At 59.3% G+C, this 19839-nt stretch overlaps 1 protein-coding gene across 4 annotated transcripts; it reads right to left on the bottom strand.

The window, feature by feature from the left end:
• Positions 1 to 2003: 2003 nt before the first annotated feature.
• Positions 2004 to 18883, bottom strand: LOC127060617 (sodium/potassium-transporting ATPase subunit alpha-2). Of its 4 annotated transcripts, XM_050984413.1 has the most exons (16): positions 18825 to 18883; positions 17879 to 18077; positions 15120 to 15229; positions 14913 to 15047; positions 13935 to 14124; positions 12783 to 12958; positions 11800 to 11936; positions 10406 to 10556; positions 9500 to 9668; positions 8640 to 8794; positions 7905 to 8028; positions 7160 to 7305; positions 5331 to 5461; positions 3778 to 3879; positions 2696 to 2787; positions 2004 to 2143 (listed from the first exon to the last, which is right to left on the bottom strand). In XM_050984413.1, exons 2-16 carry the CDS (start codon positions 18048 to 18050, stop codon positions 2115 to 2117), a joined length of 2019 nt encoding a protein of 672 aa, XP_050840370.1. In that variant the 5' UTR covers positions 18051 to 18077; positions 18825 to 18883; the 3' UTR covers positions 2004 to 2114. The 4 variants fall into 4 exon arrangements, with proteins under 4 accessions (XP_050840370.1, XP_050840371.1, XP_050840372.1 ...); XM_050984414.1 differs by lacking the exons at positions 13935 to 14124; positions 14913 to 15047; positions 15120 to 15229; positions 17879 to 18077; positions 18825 to 18883 and adding an exon at positions 13687 to 13739; XM_050984415.1 differs by lacking the exons at positions 11800 to 11936; positions 12783 to 12958; positions 13935 to 14124; ... (2 more) ...; positions 17879 to 18077; positions 18825 to 18883 and adding an exon at positions 11295 to 11307.
• Between the last annotated feature and the right edge of the window lie 956 nt (positions 18884 to 19839).

Below are 19839 nucleotides of genomic sequence, written 5' to 3'. Positions count from 1 at the left end.
TGACATTGGGGTGACACTCATGTGCCATTGACCATGGGGGTGACACAGGAGTGACACTGGGTGTGGGGGACACCGTGGGGAGGTGACACACGTGGTCAGTGCTGTTGACCACAGTGGTGACACAGGGATGACACAGGGGAGACATTGAGGTGACATTGGGGTGACAGTGTGGGGGGGTGGCACTCTAGTGGTCAGTGCTATTGACCACAGGGAGAACACGAGGGTGACACAGGGGTGACATGGGGGTGACAATGGGGTGACAATCACGTGGTCAGTGCCATTGGCAACAGGGGTGACGGGGGGGGTGACATGGGCGTGACACAGAGGTGACACAGAGTGACACTCACGTGGTCAGTGCCATTGACCATGGGGGTGACACAGAGGTGACACAGGGGTGACAATCACGTGGTCAGTGCCATTGACCACGCCCAGCCGTGGCGGGGACAGGTCGATGTCGAAGGTGTCCTCCCAGGAGGGGACGAGCTGGGGGAGGGGACAGAGGGGACAGAGGGGACAGAGGGGTCAGGGTCCCCTGTCCAAGGCTTCCTCCTGGGGGGGAAATGGCGACGTGGGGGGTCCCCCCAGTGTCCCCCCAGTGTCCCCCGAGTGTCCCAGAGTGTCTCTGAGTGTCTCTGAGTGTCCCCCGAGTGTCCCCGAGTGTCCCCGAGTTCTGGGGGTCACCGGGGGGGGATGGCGGGACCCCCCCCCCCACTCACCCCTCTCTGGGCCGTGCTCTGAGCTTTGAGTTCCCACAGAGGGGCCCTGGGGGGGTTTGGGGGGGTTGAGGGGCGCCCCCAAATTTCACCCCCCCCCTCCCCTCCCCTCCCCCCAATGAGGCGCTGCCCCTCCCCCCCCTCCCCGCGTGCTGCTGGGGGGGGGGGGCAGAACAGGCGGGAATGGGGAGGGGGCGATGGGGATGAGCCCCCCCGGGTCCCCCCCGGTGTCGCCGCCCGGGGAGGGGGAGGGGGGGGCGGGGGGTCCCCGGTGTCCCTCGGGATTGAGGCCGCGGCGGGGGGGGGATGATCCGGGGGGGATTAAAGGCGGGAATCTCCCGGCAGCACCCGGGGCTTTAACCCTGCCCGGCTCTGGGGGGGGGTCGGCAGAGCCCCCGACCCCTCCCCGGGACCCCCGACCCCCCTCAAGACCCCCGACCCTCCCCCGGGGCAGGGCAGCCCCCCCCAGATCGGAGGGGGCACCCCCGGGGCCGCCGTGGGAAAAGGGGGGTGGGGGGAGATGGGGTGGGGGTGGGGGGGTGAGAATCGGCCGTTCCCATGGCAACCGGATCGCCATGGCAACCGGATCCCCGTGGCAACTACATCGCCATGGCAACCGGATCTCCATGGCAACCATGCCCATGGCAACCATTGACCGTGGCAACAATGTCAGGATGGCAACCCATCCCCATGGCAACCACGTCTCCATGGCAACCATCACTGCATGGTGACCTTCTCCCATGGCAACCACGTCCCCATAGCAACCGAATCCCCATGGCAACCAAATCCCCATGGCAAGCATCTCGCCATGGCAACCTATTCCCATGGCAACCGTCCCCATGGCAACCCCATCACCGTAGTAACCACATCCCCATGGTAACCACGTTCCCATAGCAACCGCCACCCCATAAGGACCTTCTCCCGTGACAACCTGTCCCCACAGCAACCACGTCTCCATGGAAACCATCCCCATGGCAACCACATCCTCATGGCGACCACATCTCCATAGCAACCAAGTCCCCATGGAAGCTCCATCCCCATGGCAACCGCCTCCCATAGCAACCCCTCCCCCCAGCATCCCGTTCCCATGGCAACCGCCATGGACACTGAGGGGACATTGGGGGGAATTTGGGGAATTTGGGGGGAATTTGGGCAGAATTTGGGGAAAATTTGGGAAATTTGGAGGAATTTGGGGGAAATTTGGGGGGTCTGGGGTCCCCCCTCCCCTCCCAGTCCATCCCAGTCCATCCCAGTCCGCGGGGGGGGTTAAACTGGTTTATTGCTCTGCGGGGGGAGGGGTCCGGGTGCCCCCCCCAATTCAGGGGGTCCCGACCCCCCCCCGGGTTAGTGTTGGGGTGGGGGAGGGGCTCCAGGGGGGGTCCCAAAAAGGGGGGGAGGGGATCAGTAATAGGTTTCCTTCTCCACCCAGCCTGCAAACAAAAAGGGGAGGGGGCGTCAGGGGGACCCCAAATCCCAAATCCCCAATCCCGGGGACCCCCCAGACCCTCGGGGTTTGTTTTTTTGGGGTGCCCCCCCCCCCCCCCATTTTTATGGGGTTTTCCCCTTTGGTTTTGGGTTCTGTCCCCTTTTTTTGGGGGGGGTTCCCATTTTTTGGGATTTCCATCTTTTTAGGGTTCCAATTTTTGGGGGGATCCCCTTTTTTTAGGATTTCCGTTTTTTAGGATTTCCGTTTTTTGGGATTCCATTTTTTGGGGTTTCCATTTTTGGGGGCCTCCCCCCTTTTTTTTACCACCCATATTTTTTTGGGGTCCCCCCTACTTTTGGGGTCCCCCCGATTTTTGGGGTCCCCCATTTTTGGGTTTCCCCCTTTTTCTTCCCATTTCCCCCCATTTTATTCCCTTTTTTCTCCCATTTTTTTTCAAATTTCCCCCATTTTTTCCCCCCCCATTTCCTCCCCCCCGATTTTTTTGGGGTCCCCCCGGATTTTTTGGGGGTCCCCCCGGATTTTTTGGGGGTCTCACCTCCGGGGTAGCGCCTCAGGATCAGTTTCCTGACCTCGTCGTAGGCGAAGATCAGCAGGGAATAGGGGAAGGCGCAGAACCACCAGGTCACCCTGGGCACAAAAACCCCAAATTTGGGACCCCAAAAATTTGGGGGGGAAACCCCAAAAATTTGGGAGGACCCCAAATCCCGGTGGGGGATGGGCTCCGTTTTTGCCTCCCCCCAATTTTTCAACTCCTCCCCAATTTTTTAATTCCCATTTTTGGACGTTCCGCCCCCAATATTTTCATTTTCCCCCCATTTTTCGGGTTTTTTTGGAGGGGAATTTTGGGGGATTTGGGATTTTTTTTAGGGGGAATTTTGGGGGATTTGGGATTTTTTTAGGGGGATTTTTGGGGGATTTTTTTGGGAGGGGATTTGGGATTTTTTAGGGGGGATTTTTGGGGGGATTTTTTGGGGGGCGATTTGGGATTTTTTTGGGGGGGTTTGGAGCATCTTTTGGGATTTTTTTTTTGGAGGAGGTTTGATGGGAATTTGAATTTTCCGGGGGATTTGGGGTTTTTTAGGGGGGCTTTGAATGGTTTTGGGATTTTGGAGGGGAATTGGGGATTTTTGGGGGATTTGGGTTTTTTTGGAGGGGGTTTTGGGGGGGAAATTGGGGATTTTGGGGGTGTTTTGGGGAATTGGGGATTTTTGTAGGATTTGGGATTTTTTGGGTGGATTTGAAGCAGTTTTAGGAGTTTTTTGGGGGGGATTAGGAAGAGGGATGAGGTTTGGGGTGGATTTGTGGGGAAATTGGGGTTTTTTGTAGGATTTGGTTTTTTTAGAGTTTTTTACCTGTTTGAGAGTATTTTTTGAGGGGGTTTCAATGGGAATTGAGGATTTTTTTGGGGGATTTGGGATTTTTTTGGGTGGATTTGAAGCAATTTTAGGATTTTTGAGGGTGATTAGGAAGAGGGATGAGGTTTGGAGTGGATTTATGGGGAAATTGGGGATTATTTTTGGGTTGGGATTTTTTTTGGGGCAGCTTTGGAGCAGTTTTAGGATTTTTTGGAGGGGATTTGGGGATTTTTGGGGTGGGGATTTTTGGGGTGTCCCTCACTTGAGGGGGTACATGCGCAGTGCCACCCCCATGCCCGGGCAGTAGGACAGGAACGCCGCCAGCGCCGTCTCCTCCAGCAGCCCGAAAATCAGGATCTTGTTCCTAAAAAACAATGGGGGGGATTTGGGGTTTTTTGGGGTGTTTTTTTTAGGGTTGTTTGGGGAGAAGTTTGGGGTTTTTTTGGAGTGGGTTTCTCAGGGTTTTGGGTAGGAATTGGGGAGTTTTGGGGGTGTTTTGGGGGGATTTGGGGTTTTATGGGGGTGGGAGAGGTTTTGGGGTGGTTTTGGGGGGGATTTTGGGGTGGTTTGTCGGTGTTTTTGGGTAAGATTTTGGGGTGGTTTTGGGGTGGTTTTGGGGGGGATTTTGGGGTGGTTTGTCAGTGTTTTTGGGTAAGATTTTGGGGTGGTTTTAGGATGAGATTTTGGGGTGATTTGTAGGTGGTTTTGGGGTGGGTTTGGGGTGTTTTGGGGGTGAGTTCAAGGTAGGATTTTGGGATAATTTCAGGTGGGTTTTGAGTAGGATTTTGGGGTTTTTTGGGCAGGATTTTCAGGTGGTTTTTGGGGTATTTTTGGGGTGTTTTGGCGAACTTCATGCCCTGCTGAAAGATGGAGTTAAGGTGGATTTTGGGGTGATTTTGGGTGGGATTTTGGGGTCGTTTTGGATGAGATTTTGGGGTGGTTTTGGGTGGGACTTTGGGGTCGTTTTGGATGAGATTTTGGGGTGCTTTGGATGAGATTTTGGGGTGGCTTTGGGTGGGATTTTGGGGTGGTTTCTGGGGTATTTTTGGGGTGTTTTGTTGCACTTCATGCCCTGCTGGAAGACGGAGTTGGGGTGGCTTTTGGGGGAATTCTGGCTGGTTTTAAATGAGATTTTGGGGTATTTTTGGGGTGGGATTTTGGGGTGGTTTTGGGGTAATTTTTGGGGCATTTTTGGGGCGTTTTGTCGCACTTCATGCCCTGCTGGAAGACAGAGTTGGGGTGGATTTTGGTGGAATTCTGGCTGGTTCTGGATGAGATTTTGGGGTATTTTTGGGGTGGTTTTGGGATGATTTTGGATGGGGTTTTGGGGTGGTTTTGGATGGGATTTTGGGGTGGTTTTGGATGAGATTTTGGGGTATTTTGGGGTGGTTTCTGGGGTATTTTGGGGTGTTTTGTTGCACTTCATGCCCTGCTGGAAGACAAAGTTGGGGTGGATTTTGGGGGAATTCTGGCTGGTTCTGGATGAGATTTTGGGGTATTTTTGGGGCGGTTTTGGGATGATTTTGGATGGGATTTTGGGGTGGTTTTGGATGGGATTTTGGGGTGGTTTGGGATGGGATTTTGGGGTATTTTTGGGGCGGTTTTGGGATGATTTTGGATGGAATTTTGGGGTGGTTTTGGATGAGATTTAGGGGTATTTTGGGGCGGTTTTGGGATGATTTTGGATGGAATTTTGGGGTGGTTTTGGATGGGATTTTGGGGTGGTTTGGGATGGGATTTTGGGGTGGTTTTGGATGGGATTTTGGGGTGGTTTTGGGGTAATTTTTGGGGCGTTTTTGGGGCGTTTTGTCGCACTTCATGCCCTGCTGGAAGACAGAGTTGCGTCGGGTCTTGCAGATGATGAGATCCGCCCACTGCACCACGACGATGCTGGCGAAGAACGCCGTGTGACACGTGAACTCCACCACCTTGCGCTGCTCGTAGGTCTGCGGGACGGGACCGGGAAACAGCGGGAAAGCGGCAGGAACCGGGAGGGAAAAATGGGGAAAAGAGAGTGAAAAATGGGGGGAAAGGGAGGGAAAAATGGGGAAAAGAGAGGGAAAAATGGGGAAACGAGAGGGAAAAATGGGGGAAAAAGAGAGGGAAAAATGGGGAAACGGAGGAAATTGGGAGGGAAAAATGGGGGAAAAGAGAGGGAAAAATGGGGAAACCACGGAGGGAAAAATGGGGAAACTGGGAGGGAAAAATGGGGAAACTGGGGAGGAAAATGGGAGTGAAGAATGGGGGAAAACAGAGTGAAACACCGGGAAACCGGGAGGAAAGAGGGGAGGGAAAAATGAGGGAAAAGAGAGTGAAAAATGGAGAAACCGGGAGGAAACTGGGAGTGAACAATGGGGAAACTGAGGAGGAAACCAGGGAAACCGGGAAACCGGGAAACCGGGAGTGCACTGAACGGGGGAAAGTGGGAATGGGAGTGAGCAAGGGGAAAACCGGGAGTGACCGGGGGGAACGGGGTGGAAATGGAGCTGAAATGGGGCAGAAATGGGATGGAAATAAACATGGAAATGGGTGTGGGAATGGAGATGGGAATGAGATGGAAATCAGTGTGTAACTGGTGTGTAAGGGGTGTGTAAGGGGTGTGTAAGGGGTGTGTAACGGGTGTGTAAGGGGTGTGTAAGGACAGTGTAGGTCCCTCACCCACTCCTGCCCATAGGAATCGTCCAGGTCATTCTTGGAGTGATCGTCCCAGGGGTGTTATGGGTGTGTAACTGGTGTGTAACCGGTGTGTAACTGGTGTGTAAGGGGTGTGTAAGGGGTGTGTAAGGGGTGTGTAAGGGGTGTGTAACTGGTGTGTAACTGGTGTGTAACCGGTGTGTAACCGGTGTGTAAGGGGTGTGTAACTGGTGTGTAAGGGTGTGTAAGGGGTGTGTAACCGGTATGTAACTGGTGTGTAAGGGGTGTGTAACTGGTGTGTAACCGGTGTGGTAACTGGTGTGTAAGGGGTGTGTAAGTGGTGTGTAACTGGTGTGTAACTGGTGTGTAAGGGGTGTGTAACTGGTGTGTAAGGGTGTGTAAGGGGTGTGTAAGGGGTGTGTAGGGTCAGTGTAGGGTCAGTGTAGGGTCCCTCACCCACTCCTGCCCGTAGGAATCCTCCAGGTCATTCTTGGAGCGATCGTCCCAGGGGTGTTATGGGTGTGTAAGGGGTGTGTAACCAGTGTGTAACTGGTGTGTAAGGGGTGTGTAACTGGTGTGTAACTGGTGTGTAAGGGGTGTGTAACTGGTGTGTAAGGGGTGTGTAACTGGTGTGTAAGTGGTGTGTAAGGGGTGTGTAACTGGTGTGTAAGGGGTGTGTAACTGGTGTGTAACTGGTGTGTAAGGGGTGTGTAACCGGTGTGTAACTGGTGTGTAAGGGGTGTGTAACTGGTGTGTAACTGGTGTGTAACTGGTGTGTAACTGGTGTGTAACGGGTGTGTAAGGGGTGTGTAGGGTCAGTGTAGGGTCAGTGTAGGTCCCTCACCCACTCCTGCCCGTAGGAATCCTCCAGGTCGTTCTTGGAGCGATCGCCCCACGGGTGTTATGGGTGTGTAAGGGGTGTGTAACTGGTGTGTAACTGGTGTGTAACCGGTGTGTAAGGGGTGTGTAAGGGGTGTGTAGGGTGTGTAGGGTCAGTGTAGGTCCCTCACCCACTCCTGCCCGTAGGAATCCTCCAGGTCGTTCTTGGAGCGATCGTCCCAGGCCAGGCGGATCCCCAGCAGCGTTCCCGGCAGGAACCCGTTCTCCGCCAGGATCACAAAGTAGGTGAAGAACCCGCCCAGAGCCTGGATCATCCCTGCGGGATCGGGATCGGGATCAGAGCCATGGGATTGGATTGGGATTGGGATTGGGATTGGGATTGGGATCGGGATTGGGATCGGGATGGGGATCGGGATCAGAGCCATGGGATTGGGATAAAAAACTTGGGATTGGATAATGAAGTACATGAAGAACCCGCCCAGAGCCTGGATCATCCTTGTGGGATCAGAGCCATGGGATTGGGATCGGGATTGGGATTGGGATCAGAGACATAGGATTGGGATTGGGATTGGGATTGGGATTGGGATAAAAACCATGGGATTGGATCACAGAGTGTGTGAAGGACCCGCCCAGAGCTTGGATCATCCCTGCGGGATCGGGATCGGGATTGGGATCAGAGCCACAGGATTTGGGATCATCTTGGGACCCCTCACTGAGCGATCCAGCCGTTGGCCATGCTGATGGCTCTGAGTGACCCCTGAGTGACCCCAGAGTGACCAGTGAGTGACCAGTGGGTGACCACTGACTGATCTGGCCGTAGGCCATGCTGATCAGCCGCTCGTTGACCATGACTGACCCAGACTGACCCTGAGTGACCCAGAGTGACCAGTGAGTGACCCCTGAGTGACCACTGACCGATCTGGCCGTAGGCCATGCTGATCAGCCGCTCATTGACCAGTTTGTCGCTGCGGGGGTTCCGCGGTTGCCGTTTCATGATGTCGCTCTCGGCCGCCTCGTAGGCCAGGGAGATGGCGGGGACCTGAGGGGACAGCGGTGTCACCCGGTGTCACTCAATGTCACCTGTGTCACTTGGTGTCACCCAGTGTCACCCACTGTCCCACGTCATGGGATGGTGGCAGTGCCCAGGGACAGGAGGATCTGGGGTCTCTGGGGTGGGTTTGGAGTCCCCAGGAGAATTTGGGGTGGATTTGGGGTCCCTGGGTGGATTTGGGGTGGATTTGGGGTGGATTTGGGTGGATTTGGGTGGATTTGGGATGGATTTGGGGTGGATTTGGGGTGGATTTGGGGGTGGATTTGGGGGGATTTGGGGTGGATTTGGGATGGATTTGGGGTGGATTTGGATGGATTTGGGATGGATTTTGTGGATTTGGGATGATTTTGGTGGATTTTGGTGGATTTGGGATGGATTTTGGTGGATTTGGGGATGGATTTGGGTGGATTTGGGATGGTGCCTCATGTCGGTGCACATGTGGCGATGCGATGGTGCGGTGCCCAGGGCAGCGGATTTGGGGATGGATTTGGGGTGGATTTGGGATGGATTTGGGATGGATTTGGGGTGGATTTTGGCGGATTTGGGGTGGATTTGGGATGGATTTGGGGTGGATTTTGGCGGATTTGGGGTGCCCTCACCATGTCGGTGCCCAGGTCGATGCAGAGGATGGTGACGGTGCCCAGGGGCAGCGGGATGTTGGCGATGATGAAGAGCAGGAACGGGGTGATCTCGGGGATGTTGCTGGTCAGGGTGTAGGCGATCGACTTCTTCAGGTTGTCAAAGATCAGGCGGCCTGCCAGGGGACAGCGGTGTCCCCAAATGTCCCCAAATGTCCCCAAATGTGTCCAGATGTCCCCAATGCCCCCAAATGTCTCCAGATGTCCCCAATGCCCCCAATGTCCACAATATCCCAAACACCCACAATGTCCCCAATACCTCCAATGTCCCCAGTGTCCCAATACCTCCAATGTCCCCAATGTTTCAAATGTCCCCCAATATCCCCAATGTCCCCAGTGTCCCCAATGTCCCCCAATGTCCCCAATCCCCCACCCCCAATGTCCCCAAGTCCCCAATGTCCCCAATATCCCCAATGTCCCCAATGTCCCCAATGTCCCCAACACCCCCGATGTCCCCAAAGCCACCAATATCCCCAATGTCCCCAATGTCCCCAAATTCCCCAATGTCCCCAATGTCCCCAATGTCCCCAAGTCCCAACCGTCCCCAATATCCCCAATACTCCCCAATATCCGAATGTCCCCAATGTCCCCAAAGTCCCCAATGTCCCAGCGCCAATGTCCCCAATGTCCCCATAGTCCCCAATATCCCCAATGTCCCCAATCCCCATTATCCCCAAGCACCCCAATTCCCCATGTCCCCAATGTCCCCAACAGCCCCAAAGTCCCCAACACCCCCAATGTCCCCAATGTCCCCAAAACCCCCAATGTCCCCAATACCCCCAGGTCCCCGATGTCCCCAAAGCCCCGTGGCTGTCCCTGACCTTCCTCCACGCCGGTGACGATGGAGGCGAAGTTGTCGTCCAGCAGGATCATGTCTGCCGCCTGCTTGGACACGTCCGAGCCCGCGATGCCCATGGCGATCCCGATGTCCGCCTTCTTCAGCGCCGGCGAGTCGTTCACCCCGTCACCCGTCACCGCCACGATGGCACCCTGGGGACACGGGGACGCTGGGGACACTGGGGGCATTGAGGGCGTTGGGGGTATTGGGGTGTTTGGGGATATTGGGGACATTGGGGACATTGAGGGCTTTGGGGGCATTGGGGACATTCGGGGTATTGGGGACATTGTGGGCATTGGGGATATTAGGGACATTGAGGGCTTTGGGGGCTTTGGGGAAATTGGGGGTATTGGGATCTTTGGGGACATTGGGGGCATTGGGGACACTGGGGACATTGGGGGCATTGGGGATATTGGGGACATTGGGGACATTGGGGACATTGGTGGCATTGGGGGTATTGGGGACATTGGTGACCATTGGGAACTATGGGGAAGTTTGGGATATTGGGGACATTGGGGGCTTTGGGGTCGTTGGGGGCATTGAGGGCTTTGGGGGCTTTGGGGACATTGGGGATACTGGGGGCATTGGGGACATTGGGAATATTAAGGACATTGGGGACATTGGGGGCACTGGGGATATTGGGGACATTGAGGGCTTTGGGGACATTGGGGACTTTAGGGTCATTGGGGACATTGGGGACTTTGGGGACACTGAAGACATTGGGGACACTGGGGATGTTGGGAATATGGAGAACACTGGAGATACCAGAGGAATTGGTGACTTTGGGGACACTTAGGGACACTGGAGGAATCGAGGGCTTTGGGGACAGTGGGGTGAGGTGACACAGGTGGCAGCGGTGGCGCAGGTGGCAGGGACAGGGCGGTGTCACCTGCCGCTGGCAGCCCTCGACGATGATCAGCTTCTGCTGGGGGGACGTGCGGGCGAAGACGATCTCGGTGTGGTTGCGCAGGATCTCGTCCAGCTGCTCCGAGCTCATGTCCTTCAGGTCCGAGCCGTGCACCACGCACGCCTTGGCCTCCCTGGGGAGGGGGTCAGCACCCCAAAATCGGCACCCCAAAATCAGCACCCCAAAATCGGCACCCCAAAATCAGCACCCCGAAATTCCCGGGAAAAACCCCCCCAGAATCACCCCCAAATCCCCTCCCCAGCTGCTCCCAGCTCGTGTCCTTCAGGTGTGACCTGAGCACCAAACACACCTTGGCCTCTCTGGGGAGGGGGTCAGCACCCCAAAATCGGCACCCCAAAATCGGCACCCCAAAACCGGCACCCCAAAATTCCCGAAAAAACCACACAGTATCCCAAAATCTCTGGGATCACCCCCGGGATCACCCCAAAATCCCCTCCCTAGCTACTCCCAGGTCGTGTCCTTCAGGAGTGACCATGCCCCAAACACACCTTGGCCTCCCTGGGGAGTGGGTCACGGGGGGGTCAGCACCCCAAAATTCCTGGGAAAAACACCCTGGGACCCCAAAATTTCCAGGAAAACCCCCCAGGGACCCCGAAATTCCTGGGAGAACCCCTGGGATCACCCCAAAATCCCCTCCCCAGCTGCTACGAGCTTGTGTCCTTCAGGTGTGACCTGAGCACCACGCACACCTTGACCTCCCTGGGGGGGTCACAGGGGGGTCAGCACCCCGAAATTCCTGGGAAGACCCCCCTGGGACCCCTAAATCCCCTCAATTTCCCTCATCCGGCTCACTTGGGGTTCCCCAGTCTCACCTGAGTTTCACTTCACCTGCTGAGGTGTTCCAGCTCACCTGGGGTTCACCTGGCTCACCTGGGGTTCACCTGGGGTTCACCTGGGGCTCACCTGTCTCACCTGGAGCTCACCTGGGTCTCACCTGGGGTTCACCTGTCTCACCTGGAGCTCACCTGGAGCTTACCTGGGGCTCACCTGGAGCTCACCTGGGTTTCACCTGGGGTTACCTGTCTCACCTGGAGCTCACCTGGGTCTCACCTGGGGTTACCTGTCTCACCTGGAGCTCACCTGGGGTTCACCTGGGGCTCACCTGGGGTTCACCTGGGGTTCACCTGGGGCTCACCTGGAGCTCACCTGGGTCTCACCTGTCTCACCTGGAGCTCACCTGGGTCTCACCTGGGGTTCACCTGTCTCACCTGGAGGTCTCACCTGGGGTTCACCTGTCTCACCTGGGGTTCACCTGTCTCACCTGGCTCACCTGGGGTTCACCTGTCTCACCTGGGGCTCACCTGGGGTTCACCTGGCTGACAGGTATGTTCAGCCGTGTCTCACCTGGAGCTCACCTGGGGTTCACCTGGCTGACGGGGATGTTGAGCCGTGCCGCGATGTCCTCCACGGTCTCGTTGCCCTCGGAGATGATCCCCACGCCCTTGGCGATGGCCTTGGCCGTGATCGGGTGGTCCCCGGTCACCATGATCACCTGGGGGGCACCATCAGCACCTGGGCACACCTGGGGACACCTGGGCACACCTGGGGACAGCTGGGGGACACCTGGGCACACCTGGGGAACACCTGAGGCACACCTGGGGGACACCTGGGGGACACCTGGGCACACCTGGGGAACACCTGGGGGTACCTGGGGGACACCTGGGCACACCTGGGACAGCTGGGGGACACCTGGGGACACCTGGGGGACAGCTGGGGGACAGCTGGGGACACCTGGGGGACACCTGGAAACATCTGGGGGACACCTGGGGGACACCTGGGGGTACCTGGGGGCACCCTAGAATGGGGGGGGGTCCAAGGGGAAATGGGGGTCCCGGGCAGGCTTTAGGGGGGTTTTTGGGTCTGGGTGGGCTCGGGGATGGTTTTGAGGTCCCAGGTGGGGTTTTTGGGGTCCCAGGTGGGGTCGGGGAAAGGTTTTGGGGTCCTGGGCAGGCTCAGGGGGGTTCTGGAGTCCTAGGTGGGGGTTTTGGGGTCCCGTGCAGGCTCAGAAGGGTTTTGAGGTCCCAGGTGGGGCTTTGGGGTCCCAGGTAGGGGTTTTGGGGTCCCAGGTAGGGGTTTTGGGGTCCCGGGCAGGCTCAGGAGAGTTTTGGGGTCTCGGGTCGGGGTTTGGGGTCCCAGGTGGGGGTTTGGGGTCCCAGGTGGGGATTTTGGGGTCCCAGACAGGCTCAGGGGGAGTTCTGGGGTCCCGGGCCAGGTTCTGGGGTGCCAGGTGGGGGTTTTGGGGTCCCGGGCAGGCTCAGGAGGGTTTTGGGGTCCCGGGCAGTGTTTTGGGGTCCCGGACCAGGTTCTGGTGTGCCAGGTGGGGTTTTTGGGGTCCCACCTTGATGCCAGCGCTCCGGCACTTGCCCACGGCGTCGGGCACGGCGGCGCGGGGGGGGTCGATCATGGACATGAGCCCCACGAAGCAAAGGTCGCTGGTGGGGAAATTCACCTCGTCCGCGTCGAAACGGAACCCGCGGGGGAACTTGTCCAGGGGCAGGTACAGGTGACAGAACCCTGGGGACACCGAGGGGACACTGAGACCCCAGGGACACCAAAAACACCCCCAGGATCGTGTCGGGGGGCAGGTACAGGTGACAGAACCCTGGGGACACCGAGGGGGACACTGAGACCCCAGGGACACCAAAAACACCCCCAGGATCATGTCCGGGGGCAGGTGCAGGTGACAGAACCCTGGGGACACCGAGGGACACTGAGACCCCAAAAACACCCCCAGGAATCCACGAGGGACCCCACAGGGACCCCCAGGATCATGTCCGGGGGCAGGTACAGGTGACAGAACCCTGGGGACACCGAGGGGACACTGAGACCCCAGGGACACCAAAAACACCCCCAGGATCGTGTCGGGGGGCAGGTACAGGTGACAGAACCCTGGGGACATTGGGGGGGACAGTGGGACCCCAAAACCCCTCCCAGGAACTTGTCCAGGGGCAGGTACAGGTGACAGAACCCTGGGGACATCGTGGGGGACACTGAGACCCCAAAAACACCCCCAGGAACTTCTGTACAGGTGACAGAACCCTGGGAACAACCAGGTCCCCCCTGGAGGTACCCAGGACCCCCCAGGACCCTCCCTGATCCCCCCCAGCTGCAGGTAGATGTTCTGGAAGGTTCCTCCATGTTCTCATCCAGGATCTCCTCCTCCAAATTCCCCTTGATCCCCTTCCAGTGACCCGAGGACCCCCAAATCTCCCCAGGACCCCTCCCAGGACCCCCGGGCGTACCCAGGACCCTCTCCCCGAGCCCCCCCAGCTCCAGGTAGATGTTCTGGAAGGTTCCTCCATGTTCTCATCCAGGATCTCCTCCCCCAAATCCCCCCTTGATCCCCTTCCAGCGACCCGAGGACCCCCAAATCTCCCCAGGACCCCTCCCAGGACCCCCGGGCATACCCAGGACCCCTCCCAGGACCCCCCCAGGACCCCCGGGCGTACCCAGGACCCCTCCCGGGACCCCCCAGGACCCCCGGGCGTACCCAGGACCCTCTCCCCGAGCCCCCCCAGCTCCAGGTAGGCGTTCTGGAAGGCCTCCTTCATCTCCTCGTCCAGCGGCTGCTCCTGGCCCTGCAGGAGGATTCGGGAGCAGCGGTCCAGGATGCGCTCGGGGGCTCCCTTCATCACCAGCAGGTAACCCTGGGGGTCCTCCTCGCGCTCGTGGATGGACAGCTGGACACGGGGACGGACGGGGGACAGCGGGGTCACGTGCCACGGTCAGCGTGGGGTCACCCGCAGGCAGCCCAGGGTCACCCAGAGCCACCCCAGGGTCACCCAGAGCCACTCCAGGGTCACCCACAGGCAGCCATGGGTCACCCACGGGTAGCCCAGGGTCACCCAGAGCCACCCCAGAGTCACCCGGAGCCACTCCAGGGTCACCCACTGACCATTCTGGTGTCACCAATGTCACCCAGAGCCATTCCAGTGTCACCCACATACTGCCCCAGGTCACCCCAGGGTCACACACACACTGCCCAGTGCCCCCAGTGCCCCCATTGCCCCCAGTGCCCCCCATGCCCCCCTATGCCCCCCCTGAGCCCAGTGCCCCCTATGCCCCCCGTGCCCCCAGTTCTCCCATTTCCCCAGTTCCCCCAGTTCCCCCAGTTCACCCATTGCCCCCAGTGCCCCCAGTTCCCCCAGTTCCCCCCTGTTCCCCCCATTGCCCCCAGTGCCCCCCACTGCCCCCAGTGCTCCCAGTACACCAGTTCCCCCTGTGCCCCCCATTGCCCCCCATTCTCCCCATGCCCCCCATGCCCCCAGTTTCCCCCAGTGCCCTCCATGCCTCCCCTGCCCCCAGTTCCCCCAGTTCCCCCAGTTCCTCCAGTTCCCCCACTGCCCCCATTGCCCCCCCTGACCCCAGTGCCCCATTGCCCCCCAGTGCCCCCATGCCCCCCATGCCCCCCCATGCCCCCCCATGCCCCCCGTGCCCCCCGTGCCCCCCGTGCCCCCCGTGCCCACACCTGGTACTTGTTGGTGGAGTTGAAGGGGATCTCGGTCACTTTGGGGTTCCTGTCCCGCATCCTCTTGACGGAGCCGCACGACAGCTGGATGCACTTGAGCAGCGCCGACTCGGACGCGTCCCCAGCCGTGTCCCTCTGCGGGGACACCGCTGTCACCGCGGGGCTGTCCCCTCTGTCCCCTCCCCCGGGGCATGGAGACCCCCCCACCTTGGAGATGGAGACGTTCTCCTGGCCCGGCTTGAACACGGCGCGGTTACAGAGCCCGGCGATGCGTGCCAGGGCTGCCCACGTGGGAGAGCGCTTGTCGAAGGTGGCACCTGGGGACATCAGGGCACCAGTGTCACCCATTGGTGTCACTCATTGACCACCCCAGTGTCACCAGGGCCACCCATTGACCACCCTGGTGCCACTAGAGATGCCCACGTGGGAGAGCGCTTGTCGAAGGTGGCACCTGGGGACACGGGGCATGGTCAGTGTCACCAGTGTCACCCATTGGTGTCACCCATTGACCACCCCAGTATCATCCACTGACCACCCTGGTGCCACCAGCACTGCCCATGTGGGAGAGCGCTTGTCGAAGGTGGCACCTGGGGACAACAGGGCATGGTCAGGGTCACCAGGGCCACCCATTGACCACCCTGGTGTCACCCATTGACCATCCCAATGTAGCCGGTGCCACCCATTGACCACCCTGGTGCCACCCATTGACCATCCTGGTGTCACCAGGGCTGCCCACGTGGGAGAGTGCTTGTCGAAGGTGGCACCTGGGGACATCAGGGCACAGGGTATGGTCAGGTCACCAGTGTCACCCACTGACCACCCTGGTGTCACCACTGACCACCCGATGCCACCCATTGGCCACCCTGGTGCCACCCATTGACCATCCCAGTAGTAGCCAGCACCACCCACATGGGAGAGTGCTTGTCAAGGTGGCACCTGGGGACATGGGCACGGCTGATGTCACCAGCGGCACCTACTGGTGTCACCCATTGATCATTCCAGTATCACCCACTGACCACCCTGGTGTCACCCATTGACCATCCCAGTGTAGCCCCAGCGCCGCCCATGTGGGAGGAGCGCTTGTCGAAGGTGGCAACCTGGGACACGGGGCATGGTCAGTGTCACCAGGTCACCCATTGGTGCCACCCTGACCACCCCAGTACTCCACTGACGCACCCTGGTGCCACCAGCACTGCCCATGTGGGAGAGCGCTTGTCGAAGGTGGCACCTGGGGACACAGGGCATGGTCAGTGTCACCAGGGCCACCCACTGATCACCCTGGTGTCACCCACTGACCACTCCAGTGTCACCCATTGACCACCTGGTGCCACACATTGACCATCCCAGTGTCACCAGGGCTGCCCACGTGGGAGAGTGCTTGTCGAAGGTGGGCACCTGGGGACATCAGGGCACAGGGTATGGTCAGGGTCACCAGTGTCACCCACTGACCACCCTGGTGTCACCCACTGACCACCCTGATGCCACCCATTGGCCACCCTGGTGCCACCCATTGACCATCCCAGTGTAGCCAGCACCACCCACATGGGAGAGTGCTTGTCAAAGGTGGCACCTGGGGACATGGGCACGGCTGATGTCACCAGCGTCACCTACTGGTGTCACCCATTGATCATTCCAGTATCACCCACTGACCACCCTGGTGTCACCCATTGACCATCCCAGTGTCACCAGGGCTGCCCACGTGGGAGAGCGCTTGTCGAAGGTGGCACCTGGGGACACGGGGCATGGTCAGTGTCACCAGTGTCACCCATTGGTGTCACCCATTGACCACCCCAGTATCATCCACTGACCACCCTGGTGCCACCAGCACTGCCCATGTGGGAGAGCGCTTGTCGAAGGTGGCACCTGGGGACAACAGGGCATGGTCAGGGTCACCAGGGCCACCCACTGACCACCCTGGTGTCACCCACTGACCACTCCAGTGTCACCCATTGACCACCCTGGTGCCACACATTGACCACCCCGGTGTCACCAGATCCACCCACATGGACAAGTGCTTGTCGAAGGTGGCACCTGGGGACACGGGCACCATCAGGGCACAGCCAGTGACACCCACTGACCACCCTGGTGTCACCCAATGACCACCCCGGTGTCACCAGTGCCACCCATTGACACCTTGGTCCTCGGGCACTGGGATTGGGATTTTGGGGGATCGGGGTTTTGGGGGATTGGGGTGCCAGGAGATCGGGGTGCCAGGAGATTTGGGTACCAAGGTCCCAGGGTATTGGGGTGCCAGGGGATCAGGGTGCCAGGGGATTTGGGTGCCAAGGTCCCAGGGCATTGGGGTGCCAGGAGATCGGGGTGCCAGGGGATTTGGGTACCGAGGTCCCAGGGCATTGGGGTGCCAGGGGATTTGGGTACCAAGGTCCCAGGGCATTGGGGTGCCAGGGGATTTAGGTACCGAGGTTCCAGGGTATTGGGGTGCCAGGAGATCAGGATGCCAGGAAATCGGGGTGCCAGGGGATTTGGGTACCAAGGTCCCAGGGCATTGGGGTGCCAGGAGATTGGGGTGCCAGGAGATTTGGGTACCAAGGTCCCAGGGCATTGGGGTGCCAGGAGATCGGGGTGCCAGGGGATTTGGGTGCCAAGGTCCCAGGGCATTGTGGTGCCAGGGGATTTGGGTACCAAGGTCCCAGGGCATTGGGGTGCCAGGGATTTGGGTACCGAGGTCCCAGGGCATTGGGGTGCCAGGAGGTCGGGGTGCCAGGGGATTTGGGTACCGAGGTCCCAGGGCATTGGGGTGCCAGGAGATCGGGGTGCCAGGGGATTTGGGTGCCGAGGTCCCAGGGCATTGGGGTGCCAGGAGATTTGGGTACCAAGGTCCCAGGGCATTGGGGTGCCAGGAGATTGGGGTGCCAGGAGATTTGGGTACCAAGGTCCCAGGGCATTGGGGTGCCAGGAGGTGGGGTGCTGGGGGCACTGTGGGTCTGGGGGTGCCCCCCGCTCACCCGACTGGTCCTCGGTGGTGTCGGCCTCGTGGATCTGGTTGTCGAACCACATGTGTGCCACCGTCATGCGGTTCTGGGTCAGCGTGCCCGTCTTGTCGGAGCAGATGGTGGAGGTGGAGCCCAGCGTCTCCACGGCCTCCAGGTTCTTCACCAGGCAGTTCTTCCTGGCCATGCGCTTGGCAGTCAGGGTCAGGCACACCTGGGGGGCACCCGGGGGTGTCACGGGGGTGGCACCCCCCATATGGGGTGAACAGAGTACCCCCAAACCCAAAAGTGGCACCTGAACGCCCTCAGGGTGCCCCCAATACCCAAACCCCGTTGTGATCACCTGGTCATGGGGGTCATGCACACCTGGGGGGCACCCGGGGGTGTCACAGGGGTGGGACCCCCCATATGGGGTGAACAGAGTACCCCCAAACCCAAAAGTGGCACCTGAATGCCCTCAGGGTGCCCCCCAATACCCAAACCCCGTTGTGATCACCTGGTCATGGGGGTCATGCACACCTGGGGGGCACCCTGGGGTGTCACGGGGGTGGGACCCCCATATGGGGTGAACAGAGTCCCCCCGACCCCAAAAGTGGCACCTGAATGCCCTCAGGGTGCCCTCAGGGTGTCCCCAATACCCAAACCCTGTTGTGATCACCTGGTTACGGGGGTCAGGCACACCTGGGGGGCACCCCGGGGTGTCACAGGGGTGGGACCCCCATATGGGGTGAACAGAGTCCTCCTGACCCCAAAAGTGGCACCAGAACCCCCAGAGTGTGCCCTCAGGGTGCCCCCAATACACAAACCTCGTTGTGATCACCTGGTTACGGGGGTCAGGCACACCTGGGGGGCACCCCGGGGTGTCACGGGGGTGGGACCCCCATATGGGGTCTGTGGACCCCCCCCAGCACCCCAAAATGATCCCAGTGCCCCCTATCCCTCTCCCAGTGCCCCCTCCCACGGTGACGGTGGCCAGCAGCCCCTCGGGCACGTTGGCCACGATGATGCCGATGAGGAAGATGATGGTGGGAGCTCCCAGTCCCTCCCAGTCCATCCCAGTTCAATCTCAACCCTCAATATCTCAATCCAAATGACTCCCAGTCCCTCCCAGTCCCTCCCAGTCCATCCCAGTTTGCTCCCAGTCCCTCCCAGTCCCTCCCAGTCCATCCCAGTCCCTCCCAGTCCATCCCAGTGACTCCCAGTCCCTCCCAGTCCATCCCAGTGACTCCCAGTCCATCCCAGTCCCTCCCAGTCCATCCCAGTGACTCCCAGTCCCTCCCAGTCCATCCCAGTCCATCCCAGTGACTCCCAGTCCCTCCCAGTCCCTCCCAGTCCCTCCCAGTCCATCCCAGTGACTCCCAGTCCCTCCCAGTCCCTCCCAGTCCATCCCAGTCCATCCCAGTCCATCCCAGTCCCTCCCAGTCCCTCCCGGTCCCTCCCAGTCCCACCCAGTTCAAACCCAACCCCTCGTATCTCCATCCCAGTCCATCCCAGTCCCTCCCAGTCCATCCCAGTCCCTCCCAATCCCACCCAGTTCAAACCCAATCCCCTGTAACTCCATCCCAGCTCAATCTCAGTCCCCAATATCTCAATCCCAGTCCCTCCCAGTCCATCCCAGTCCATCCCAGTCCATCCCAGTACCCTTTCACCCCAATATCTCAGTCCCAGTTTATCCCAGTCACTCCCAGTTTGTTCCCACTCACGGTGACGGTGGCCAGCAGCCCCTCGGGCACGTTGGCCACGATGATGCCGATGAGGAAGATGACGGCCTCGAGCCAGGTGTAGCCGAGGATGAGCGAGAGGATGAAGAAGGAGAGGCCGAGGAAGACGGCCACGCCGGTGATGAGGCGGATGAAGTGCTCGATCTCCACCGCGATCGGCGTCTTGCCCACCTCCAGCCCCGAGGCCAGCGTGGCGATGCGGCCCATCACCGTCCGGTCGCCCGTGGAGATGACGATGCCACGCGCCGTGCCTGG

The sequence above is a fragment of the Serinus canaria genome, chromosome 25 (genome assembly GCF_022539315.1).
Source record: "Serinus canaria isolate serCan28SL12 chromosome 25, serCan2020, whole genome shotgun sequence".
Taxonomy (NCBI): Eukaryota; Metazoa; Chordata; class Aves; order Passeriformes; family Fringillidae; genus Serinus; species Serinus canaria.
The sequence above is the reverse complement of the archived record's forward strand: the minus strand, read 5'-3'. Positions and strand labels throughout refer to the sequence as shown.

Bases quoted from the DNA above. Each gene is read 5' to 3' on its own strand.
- LOC127060617 (XM_050984413.1), bottom strand. From the start codon at position 18,050: ATGGCCAGGAAGAACTGCCTGGTGAAGAACCTGGAGGCCGTGGAGACG. The intron at 8,795-9,499 runs GTCAGGGACAGC...GTCCCCTGGCAG, and splicing joins CGTCACCGGCGTGGAGGAAG to GCCGCCTGATCTTTGACAAC. The intron at 2,788-3,777 runs GTGAGGGACACC...TTTTGTGCCCAG, and splicing joins CTGCGCATGTACCCCCTCAA to GGTGACCTGGTGGTTCTGCG.